Below are 12,054 nucleotides of genomic sequence, written 5' to 3'. Positions count from 1 at the left end.
CTGTAAAACATGGCATATAAATAAAGGCAACTTCTTTATTATTTAATGTCCACAAACACTTGAATTGTAAACTACTGAACTAAACTACAGTACAAAAAAGAATCCTTTAACATGTTCCTGGAAAACTATATCTTGGTTTATAATGGTTTGTGAAAGTCAATGAAGCTATTTGGCTAGTAAGCCTCAGTTGTTTGGCAGCTATGAAAAAAATGTATTTAAGAGCTATCCATTTATGTTTGTAGTACTTTGTAAAAGGCACTTAGAGACAGCCAAATGCCTCACAAATGGCTTGTGACATACAGAAGCTGGTCATTTTTCAGAACTGTATGTTCTCAGCAGTTGTTCTAGATTAGAATGGGATAATCTAGCTAATATTATATTGCATATGATTTTATTTCACCCTTGCTTTGTCCACTTTGCCTTGTCTCAGCCACCTTACTCTTCATTTTCCTTCCTGACACCAAGCTTTTGTCTTCAACTCCTCTTTGAACTGTTGCCATTCCACAGTTATCAGGTACCTTAGCTACTCTCCATTGTATCATACACCTTCATCACACCACAGCCCCTTTTTTTAGTTCTTCTGCCTGCCATTCCCCTTTGTTGACTTATTTCCAACTTCCTTTTCACACACCTCTGAGTGGAACAACCCCCATGATATTTCAGTAACTCTGCCTACTGAGTTGCACGAAGAGAAGATACAGTGATTGCCATCTTACATGTAAGAACATAATTCAAGTTTTCAAGGTGGCTTGTGCTCTGATATTAACAGTCTGAAAGACAAACTCTGTCAGACCACGCACCAGGACCCTAAGGGCACTAACAGGTCATAATGGTCATGACCAGCCTCGCTCAGGGCCTCCATAAACACCCCCTGCTTGTGGCCCTGCAGCTCCATTTAAGCTCAGCGCTGGGTCTTCAGCCCTTGCCTGAGCGACATCATTAAGTGTACGTATGTCCAGCCCTGGCTCTGGCTCCTGTCTCCTAGCCTGGCTAGACCCCTCACTCAAGCTGCAGTATGACTCCAGTCATGTTCAGACCCTGTTGCCTGGATGGACTTCAGACACATGTTGCAGCTTGTCTCCAAACCTGTCTCTGGTTCCTTTTGCTCCAGACTGGACTCCCCAAACAGACCCTGGACCTTGCTCATGACTTCACTGTGTCTGGGGCTGTTGATGGACCCTATTACCTGCACCCAGCTCTCCTCACGTACAGATGCTGTGGGACTGCACCCTAGTCAGTGAGGGAGAGCACTGTCCCTGCTAGGATCACCCTCAGCTTCCAGCGTGCCTTACCTTCAGGAGCAGCCAGCCCTTGCTGCTCCCTGAGACTTCACTAGTCATTAATTCCTCTTAAATTCATTTTTTTTCTAGTGTATGCAATGTATTTGCACTTGTCTTTCAGCCTCACTACTTTGTAACCAAAGCACAGGACTTACTTTTTATCTAGTCTCTCTATAATGACCACTTTTAAATCTTTACCTCTTCTAAAAAAAGATACTAACCACACAGGTTTTTTTCTTGTGGGTAGCAGTGTGATTCTAGAATATACATCTGTCTTTAGCTTAAAACAAGGTTGGCTGCAATGTAAGCAACCTGTGCAGGTGTCTCCAACACAAATTTTTAAAAAAATTATCACATCAAAACTTTAACTGCTGTTCTACAGGCAAGTGAAAGTAACAATTACATGGCACTAGTTTAGGGGAAAAAACGTCCTTTCTTCTAGAGAGTACTGTATAAGCACCTGCAGTCTTGGGGCAACAATTCTTCAAACTGATGAAGGATGAATTATTGTGTGTTACAAGAGTAATATAATGAAACTGCCAAGCTACTTAAATGAAGTCTACTTTAAAAGAAAGCTTAAGTGCCCTTAAGTTCCACAATTACTTTTCTTCATTTTCTTTCCATTTACTGCTATTTATTAATGTAAACACACCTTACAAGCATTTTTGGAGAACTCACCTTTGAGACTAAAAATAACCTCATCAGCTACCCTATTTGTGTGTTCTCTTGTACTCTTACTTATACACTGACCCTCTCTTCCTCCACTGGCACTATTCTTTCCTTTTGCTAATCTCTTTTCATATTCTTACTATTTGAGCAGCTATTAGCTCTCTGAAAGGAAACTGCTAGCCTTGCTATTGCTCACTCTTTTCTAAAGTGGAATAAACCCTTAAGGCAAAACTAGTGCTTCAAATGCAAACCTTATTCTTGAATTCCAGTTCAGACAACAACATTCAGATTATTTGTCTCTTTCTCTGGTAGGCACAATCGAGAGTCACATATGACAAAACATCACTGCTGCAGAATTTCCCTTCAGATAACTTACACAGCACATACAAACACTCCTTGAATACACCACAGAACAGTCAAAGCTATTGCATGAAGAGCTCTGTGGGGGTTTTTTTCATTTAAAATACAGTGGTTCTACTGAAAATAGTAAGCCATTTGTTTATTCCTGGGTCTTTAAATAGCCACAAAATACCTATCTGGTTTTATAATGAAAGATGGTACTTCTGAACATTATTGACATCGGATACAATATCCATAAAAATCTCTACTTAAAACTACTGAAATATATAGAAAATATTTCAACAGATATCCTCTGCAACAAAATTTTGGTTTGGACTGTAATACAAATGGCATCACTAACATTTATAAGAACATTAGACTAGTAGCAAATGACAACATCAGAAAAAGTATTTACATATAGAGTATGTCTTTTCATAAAAGATAGGTCTTCAAATATTTTATATAAAATACATCAAGTCTGATTTCTAAAAAATAATGAATAGAAGCTGTTTATGAAATCTTCCATGTTAACACTCCAAGAATAAGCAGCTGCAAGAATTGTTTGCCCACACACATTCTGGAGCTGCCCACGGTCTGTCTAGTTGAGTCAAAACTTAGTTTACTTCCTCAACATCAGTCACAGGTCAAGGGAAGATCAAGACAGACAGAAATTACTGCAGCTAGAAAGTGGCTTGTTAATAAAATGGTACCTAAACATACCCAGGAGGGAACAATTGTGCATTGAAACTCAGACAGAAATATGACATTCATTTCTTAGGAAATATGGAAATATGCATTATAAAGAAGGCAGTGTTAGCTGTTCAGCTTGCCTCCTGCTAGTTTAATGGTATCTTTTATTAGAAACAATAAAGGATGTGATCTTAAGACAGTTTGGAGGTATACTCTGTAACACACACAGAACCAAATTCTTACAAAAGAATTTAAAAAGCTTATCAAAATCCACTGTCTTGTCACGAGAACAAAACCATGTACATGGATAAAATGTATAAAACAATAAACTCTTAAGGATTATACAAGTTTACCAAAACTATTAGAAGATTTTTTTAAACTTGGTTTTTATTTAAACTATTTGTGAGTAGGTTCAAGCTTCCCTACTAACTATATAAGTAAGCCTCTCAGCATTTCAATCTCTTACAACAGACAATTTCACTATTACAATTTGGCCAACAGCAGAAAAATCAATAGCTGCCCAGTGGGGTGGGATATCTTTAATTTCTAGTTTTTCTCAAAATACTAAAAATTTCATTTCAGGCCCTATAGTAACAAAAAAACCCCAATACAAACAGACATGATTCACTCTGAAGGAACCAAAAATGCACAAGTTTAAGAACAGATATTTTCCTGCATCACACTGAACCACATAAAGTATAGTAACTATGAACAAGACCGGGTGCTGATCCCAGACAGAACTAAGTAATAACATTGCCTTTCTACCTTCAGAAATTTACCTTATGCCTAACACTGTTTTCAAGCATGCTTAAAGTTCACAAATTCCTTTTAAAAAAAATAAAATTGGCAGAAACAGTCACAAAGTATGGTAATAATTTCATCTCCAACCAAGTACATGATTTGTCCATAGAATAAGTTATATGAAGATGTCAGCAAAAACAACATTGAAAATTGAGAATGCAGATAAAAGTTAAAAATATCAACCATATTAACTGTAATTACTGTTTCCGTCCTTCCTACTCATCAACATGTGCTTAACAATAGGCAAGAATTCCCACAGTGCCACAGGGAAGACCTGTTACATTGGTCTAATACATTAAGAGCTATACAAGGTCTAGTAATTCCTACTGTTGATTTGATTTGCATTCCTCCCCCCAAAAAGAAATATCAGATATTGATTTTGCTGGTGTGTAGTTGTGAGTGAAAGGCCAAAGCAGCACGTTATTGAGGAAGGTGGTATCAATTAAACTCTCAAGTTAGTCTGGGTTTTTGAACTTCACTACTTCTGAATCTTACTGGTGCATTTTGATAGTGCATAGTTTTGTTAAGAACAGCTTTGAAAGTTGACAGCTCCTATCAGTCAGAAACACAACACAATCCAATTGTCTTCTGGGCTTTGCGATCATATATAAATATTCCATCAAGTTGAGGCGTATAATGGAATAACAAGGTGAATTAAATTCTAACGCTCAAACTTATATTAAGGCAACATCAAGGTCATTTCTGTAACCCAAAAAGTAGTATTCTTCCAGTATGTGTTAAACCTGCTGAACAGTATATATTAAACCACGACCACTAAAGCAAATGTTATTATTTTCTTAACACAGATTTGAAATTCTATCTACTGACAGCTGGCATTTGAATTCCCCTTCTCCACATATCTATATGACATTTCATCATCTATCTATTTATTTATTTATTTGGGGGAAAAAAAAAAAAAGTGGTTGAAATCATTGTAACAAGTTCTACAAATGCATTTCTCTTTGAGATGCCAAGAATTCGGTATTAGAAAATACCAACATGAAAGCCTTTTCCACAAAAAAAAGCTTGGGGTTTTGTTTTGAAAACAAAGCATCGTTTTGAAAACAAAGTGTCATTTTCAAACGCTGTGTTAGAACCTATTTTAAATTGTTTAGTCCCTGAAGGAAAGTATTATGCCCTTCTGTTTTAGGATACTAGTGCAAACAAACTTTGCCTCTACCCTCCAAGGTTTTTTGGTGGGTTTTGTTTGTTTGTTTGTTGGGGTTTGGGGTTTTTATTCATATCTCCACTCCTTTTCAAATCTTCAAAGTAGAGAGAAGATTATTAGGTTCTCAGATCAGTAGATTTAGGGAAAAAGTTATTCTAGCATGTAAAAGTGCTTTTTTTAAAGATATGGCAAACTTTAGGTAAGTGACCTGTAGTTCTGAGCCCACAATGACTAGTTGCCACAGAGCTGGTAAGAAGAGCTTTCAGCTGTTCTAGCACACAAGCAAGCACATTGCTTATTTACTAGTTATCTTTCAGTACAAACATACCTTAGACATCTGTCTGCTTGTCTATATTAAACCTTGTCTTGCTGAAAAGGCTGTCATTCCTCCCTCTTTGGGTTTCTAATTCCAAAAGTGAAGGAACCAAATCTAATTAAAATAAGTTACTCGAAGTTATATGTCCAATAATGAACAGCAATTTAAGAAGACTCAACAGGAACATTTTTCTGTCATAATGCCTGCTCTACTTACTTTTCAATAATTACATTAGAAAAACAGCCATTTCCAGAACAGACCTCTCTCCCCCTTGCCCCCATTTTCAAACTTCAGCTCTCACAAACTCTCTTCCCCTTCTGCCCCTCTTACTTTCACATCTTTCTACCCATCCTCTTCCTCACCTAGACCAATACCGAAAGTACTTGAACTTTAAGAAACATTACGGAATCCCACACAACTTTAAGAACAATCTTGATCTTAGGTCACTAGGAGAGATGATGTGCATCAGAAGAAGGCTAAATTAAATGATCCATTGTATTTTTCACTTTTTCATTTCTCTAATCTGTGACAGAATACTTCCCTGTGACAACAACATCCTACTGTTCTAATGCTTTTTTACATCCAACATCTTCGTTCCTCCATGGGGGCTTTCCAAAGCTTCCTGTTTCCATTTTAAAGGAACCAGGGAGCGCTACTACACCCTACTTACCATAATGCCAAACACAGAAGCCAAAAGCAGGAAATCTGTAACACCATTCTGGTTCGCCAGAGCCACTCTGACCTCGTAATAAAAGTGCATATCCATGAATAACACAACAGTCATGAATAAGATGGCATGTTGTTGTCCTATCAGCTCTTACAGGACAGAAGCAAGCAGTGATGGGTTAGCAACTTTAAGATCCTACATAAAGTACTGCAAAAGGGCTCAAGCAATCCTACTTGTCAGAAATTTCCTCCTCTCTCCCTCAAAGCACGCAAAACTGATGGGGAAAGAGGGTCTTCCTTCACAAGAGCCAGACACCAGGTGATCATCAAAGGACATGTGACTATAAAAAATAACCACTGAAGATGTTTTCAGTCACAGTGAATATCTAAGATTTGGCTGCTTATGATCCATACGATCGTTACTTGAACAGTGCGGACAGAGTTAAAGGGAATGGGTTTTAAATGAATTATACACTTAGATATATGAAACATCTACTCCCAAACTACTGCTTCAGGCTGTCTGCAAGATCAGACGAACAATCACTGCTGCCTGGAGTCTTGTTTTTAAACTTATGCTCATTAAATGTTCAAACTGGGCATCTTTTTCTCCCCTTGCTATGTCCATTTGTCTCTCCACATCTTTAACCTCGAGTCTGTTCCAAACCTCCATGTCACCACAATCTTATGACCAAAAAGCTCCCTGGAGTTTTATTCCACATTTCAGTTTACAGCTGTATTATTCTGTTGTAAGATAGTCTGATTCACTGTACTTGCTCTGATATGCATTAAAAACAAAACAGATAGTCAAGATAAAAATATATAACTTCAATTTTACAATTTTAAAAGGTCTTTTTCCCCTATGAATAACCAAAATGAAACTATGTATAAACATCACTTACACAGCAAGGGCAAGACCTCCAAAAAACTTTTTCCCCTGGTCTTACCTTGAAATTTTATTCCGGGTAATGTTCGCAGATGCAGTTAGCCATTGGAATTAATTTTGATGACATTAAATGCTGTAGAACTGGGGGCTTTTATGCACAAAAACTAAAGCTTCTGATGTGTCTGAACCACACGTACATTATCCCACACAGTATATGAAAGTGAGTAGCAGACAGACATTACAGCTGTATGAAATAATAAGTAATACAACATGCTACTTATTCCAAACTTGACAAAAATGTCACACTGGCTAGCACTAACACTGGTTAGTACTTCTATTAACCAAATGCAGTCAGAGCTTTGTGCATCTTTGTGTAACTCTCTGGTCTACCCAGATACAGATCTGGGAAGTCTCCTAAGCCCTATTTTAACATATGGCTTAATATGAACATGCAACAAAAAAGCCAACACTATTTTAAAGAAAGAAAAAAAAATCAAACCAAACAATAACACAAAAAAGTAAGCTTGAGGAGAAAAAACTTTTTTTTTAAATGTTAATAAACATTTTCTCTATTATTCATGAAGGACCAAGACAGAAAATGAAACAGGTTTCTTCTGTAACTTACATGTTCTTTATTTTCCCACAAAAATGGCTTCCCCCTCTTTTTACTGAGGGGGAAGCTGGCTTAAGTATACAATAACTGAAGAATAAAATTTGAATGGCATCCCAGGTCTCCTCATTCTTTTGAGCATATAGCATGAATTGAATAACAGTCTTTCTACTACACACATGTCCATAATTCTTTGCTTTCATAACCTCAGGTATCCATTTAGGATGAACTAGCAAAATATTTGCTATCATGCTCAAAAGTCTTTACAACAGAATTACAAGAGAAAGGTAATACATTTTGAAGAACCTTCATCTATCACTGAAAAGTGACAAGAGCAATCCATTATTACGAAATGTAGGGACTGTGTGGCCAGGATTGCACTGGCGCACACAAAATAGTCTGCTTCTGCAACAGAAATTAGTATCTTTGTATCCTGACTGCAATACCTTGAGAAATAAAGAGACTCTCTGAAATACCAAGTGGTTTTGGAACAAACAGTTGACTCCCGGTTCAGTAGAAATTTCTCTGAAGTTTTCTTTTCCCAGCTGCACCTACTTGTATTTTCTAATGTAAGGAGACACTGCATTTTCTCCCAAGACAAAGACATTTAAGAGTCCCTCCTCTGCTTTCCTCCAATTCACATGAAATGCTATTGTATTATTGAAATTATACCCCTTAATCAGATTTTGGCTGCAGACAATTAAGAGGTAAAATTTGACGTAATTAGATTAAGACAGACAAAAAAGGTACAACTTTGCTCCTGAAGAGGCCAAACTCAGAAGAGTATGTCCAATATAATTTCAAGCTCCTGAAACCTGGGCAGATATTACAACATGAAAGCTTCAAAACTGTAATCTAAGCAAACGAGGCACTTCTACTTTCTGTGTCAGGTCAAGCCATCTGCTGATGGTCTATTAGGCTCACCGCCAGACAGAATAATGATGGACTCAGTAACCACTGCTTCAGTGATTTAAACTAGGTGCATAGAACTTCATAAAGATACAAGCATTTTTGCTGCATATTCTCTTAACTTCGGACCTAACACTTAGTTCCTTGCTGTGTTACAAGTAACCAGTTCAGAATCATCAAGCAGCTTAGGCATGCATATTTTGAAGTGCTTAAACATGTACTGATAAATTCAATCATTGCGTTAGAGGATGTCATTATATTTTTAAGAACCAAATATAAAACAAACTTGTCACTACTAGAAAGTGGTCTTGGAAATTGTTTCCAAAATCAGAGGTTTTATTACTTATTATTCTGTAATTGAAGTTCTGAAAACTGGAGAACTAACAGAAGTTTCACATGCAAAAATCTGCAAGAACCACTGCAAACAGAACTACTGCCTGAGGATTTCAACTTTAATCCTAAAACAATAAGCTACGCTACTTTCATAACCTAACTTAGGCATATAACGTGAAACTGTAATTTAACCAAGTTGTACCAAACTTGGTCAAACCTTACTCTGAATGTGAGTAAACAAAAGCATAGTGCTGAATTGATAGAAGAATCATTCAAATGCCCTCACAGTTGACAATACCAGCATCTTCTTCAGTCATTTCCTAAGAACAGTGTTAACTTTTATTGTTAGTAATTCCAACACCTATATTTACTTTAAGATACACATCTAGCATACTAATATAGTACATTTTTTCTACAGATTGACAAATACATAGATTACTCCAATAATAAATCAGTTGTAACAAAGAAGCTACTTGCACCCAACTGCATGTGTTAAAATACTTTTCTGAAAGGAAACCAGTATCACAGGATCTGTATATCTGATTGCAAGACAGGCTGTAAACCACTGGCTTCTCAAAAAAGTAGGCTTTTGGACAGTTGCTGATTGTTATAACTGGAAAATAAGCTTAAGAGGTTTGTACTATAAGAGTATTCGTAATTCTGTGAGGTAGGGAAGTTACTTTATCCCTTTTCTACAAAATGAGATGCAAGATACTAAAACTAGAAATGGGACTTGCAGACTGCCAAGCTTTGAGCTGTCTACTGAAACTCGTGATATTGGAGTCATCTAGATTTCTGATGAAATACAAAGGATTATATGGTATATATGAAAGGTATCCACAAAGGAAAACAAACCAAATGGCTGCTTTCATGAAGTAATAGAAAGTACAGAAGCAAAAGATACACTTTCTCCCATGCACCTCTGCCTAATTTTATTACTCACTGTGAGCTGCAGGAAGACATCTTGAATTTAAAATTTAGAGCCTTGAATCCTTTTCTGTAATTATGTACCTTGATTCCCCCTTCCAAGCAGGGAGACTGCAGAGGTTGCTTAACAATATTTTTCATATAAAACAGTTACTGAGAAGAGGAAAGATACACATTTCAGTTGCAGCTTGATGAAGAAAATAATTAATTATTTTACAAAAATTATGCAATGCATGACAGCCTTAACTGTTCCTTCATACTGCCAAAACTATTTTAATCTGAAACATCTTTTCTTTGTTCCAAGGAAAATTTTATTCCCACTCTGCCAACTTACAATGACTGCAAAAATGTGTAAAACTTTAAGTAAGAGAGACTCGTAGTGCTCTTCCCTGCCTCTTCCCCAAGAAACCCGCAGGTTTATGATCAGGCTACTCTCCTACGGAATGTGAAGCGTAAGTTCCAGTCTCCCTCAGGCAAATATCTTCAATCTCCCTCTTACTGACAATATTAAGGGACACTAATTCTTCAGTCTCTTTCTGTGGCAGGGAAGGAACCTACGGCACTATTTCAAAAAAGAAATTTCTTGAAAGAAATGCCAACTTAAATGTCCCTACCTCACATTTTCATGCTGTTCATTCCCGCCACTGCTACATCCTACTATTTGTTCTGGAATAACTGCTTAACAGATAGAGTGGTAAAACTTCAAAACAAACAAACAAAATTATTTTTAACCTGGATCAGTTGACTGATCCAGTTTACCACATGGCACAGGCAACAGTTGTTGTCAGCACCACAGAGGACTAAAAGAAGGGCAGAAACAAGCAGTCAAACATGAACAGTAAGTTTCTGCATTAGCATAGAGGAATTCCTAAATTCACATTCACAAATTCCAATGCATTTTTCTGAGACTGAGGATTAATCTTCAGCACTGTAAAACCAGTGCCATTTTAAGAGGGAGGAAGCTGCAGTAACCAATGGGACAGTCAGAGCATAAAAAGTGGAGAAAAATAGTATGGCCATAGTCTTTCTTTCTCTATATGTGTGTGTATATATAGCTTTCTAGGTGTGTTCAGGCCCCATAGATTTTAAAAAAATACTGAAACTATCTTGTACATATGTTTATATGTAAAGATTTCCAAAACATAGTTAACGGCATTGAACTATACTTTTTCTCCTGATTAGAAGGGAGTCTTACAAAAACCTAAGTCCTGTGACATGCACAGAAGTAAACACACGCACACATCTTCACTAGAGGTTGGGTCACGTACTGGACTTTCAATACAGGTCTCTGCATTAAAGGAACAAACAGCAAAGTGCCACCAAAAATTATAAAGCCAGTTACAGCATTATTTCAAGGAACCAGTGAAGGAGTAGCTACACATCCCCTGGAAAATGGCAGGGGGGACGATGACGCAGGGGACGGAAAGAAAAACCTGCAGGGTACGGAACAGGGCCAAGGGGTGCAAATCTCTGGGAAGACCGTGCTGGCGATGGAAAGAGCCATCGCCCTCTCCGGCTCCCTGGCAGCGAGGCAAACGCTGCCCACCACGCCGGGGCTCCTCTGCCGTTTCGACCAGCTCCCGACCTCTGGGCGCCGCAAGGACACCGGGCGGTCAATCGCAGCGAGGAAGACAGCAGGGACAGACACAGACAGACACGCACAACCCCGGAGGAAGGCCTCGGCCAGACGCCCGCTGGCAGCCCCGCCGCCCGCCGCTAGCGGAAAGGCCCTGCGCGGCCCCCCGGCCTAGCGCCCGAGGCGGCCGCGGCGAAGCCTTAGGCCTGGGTCAGCCTCCTCGGGAGCGCGGCCGCCCCCGCGGGCCGCTGCCGGTGGGCCCCTGCCTGCGGCGATGCCACCTAGCCGGCCGACGGGGCGCCCGCAGTGCCCGTTACCTGGCCGGCGACAGGCGGGCCGCGGCGATCCCGCTCCTGGCGACAAGGTGCCTCAGAGCCGCTGACATTGAGAGAAGCACCGCCATGACGCTCGCCGCAGCCGCAGGGAGACGGCAACTTCGCAGGGCCAAACCTCCTCCGCCCAGACAGGAAACGCGAAGGCGAGGGCGGAAAGAGGGAGAGGGAGCGGGCGGGGCGGGTAGGGAGAGGGCTAGAATGCGATGGAGGGAAGGCTGGGGAAGGGGAGAAGACGGGGGGCTGCTGGCACCCCATCGCCAGCACTGAGGAACGTCAGGCCTGATGCCCAGAGCCCCGTGAAGGAACCATGCATGTGTTTGGGGTGCAGGCGCCCCTTTCCCACACCTACGCGTTCGGCCCAGAAACGTTTTCTGGCAGCTTCGGGCATGACGCCGACTTCTCGATGGCAGGGGACGAGCCCCGGGAAGGATGGCGCAGGCTTCCGGGCCCAGGAGGGTGCTGAGCTGGCCGGTGTGTGTGTCTCTGGGGCGGGCCAGCAAGACAGGGAGGGCTCGGCGGCCTCCGAGCTCTAGTGCCCCAAACGCCGGGGGC

General features: G+C 39.9%; 1 protein-coding gene across 1 annotated transcript in view; it reads right to left on the bottom strand.

The window, feature by feature from the left end:
* NDUFS4 (NADH:ubiquinone oxidoreductase subunit S4) overlaps window positions 1–11,640 on the bottom strand; it is a 48,371-nt gene extending 36,731 nt beyond the window's left edge. Inside the window, exon 1 of the mRNA XM_054810348.1 lies at window positions 11,485–11,640. Coding sequence (XP_054666323.1) covers window positions 11,485–11,570 — 86 coding nt within the window. The 5' untranslated portion in view covers window positions 11,571–11,640. The remainder of the gene's footprint in view (window positions 1–11,484) is intronic.
* Between the last annotated feature and the right edge of the window lie 414 nt (window positions 11,641–12,054).

The sequence above is a fragment of the Grus americana genome, chromosome Z, assembly GCF_028858705.1.
Source record: "Grus americana isolate bGruAme1 chromosome Z, bGruAme1.mat, whole genome shotgun sequence".
Lineage (NCBI taxonomy): Eukaryota > Metazoa > Chordata > Aves > Gruiformes > Gruidae > Grus > Grus americana.
The sequence above is the reverse complement of the archived record's forward strand: the minus strand, read 5'-3'. Positions and strand labels throughout refer to the sequence as shown.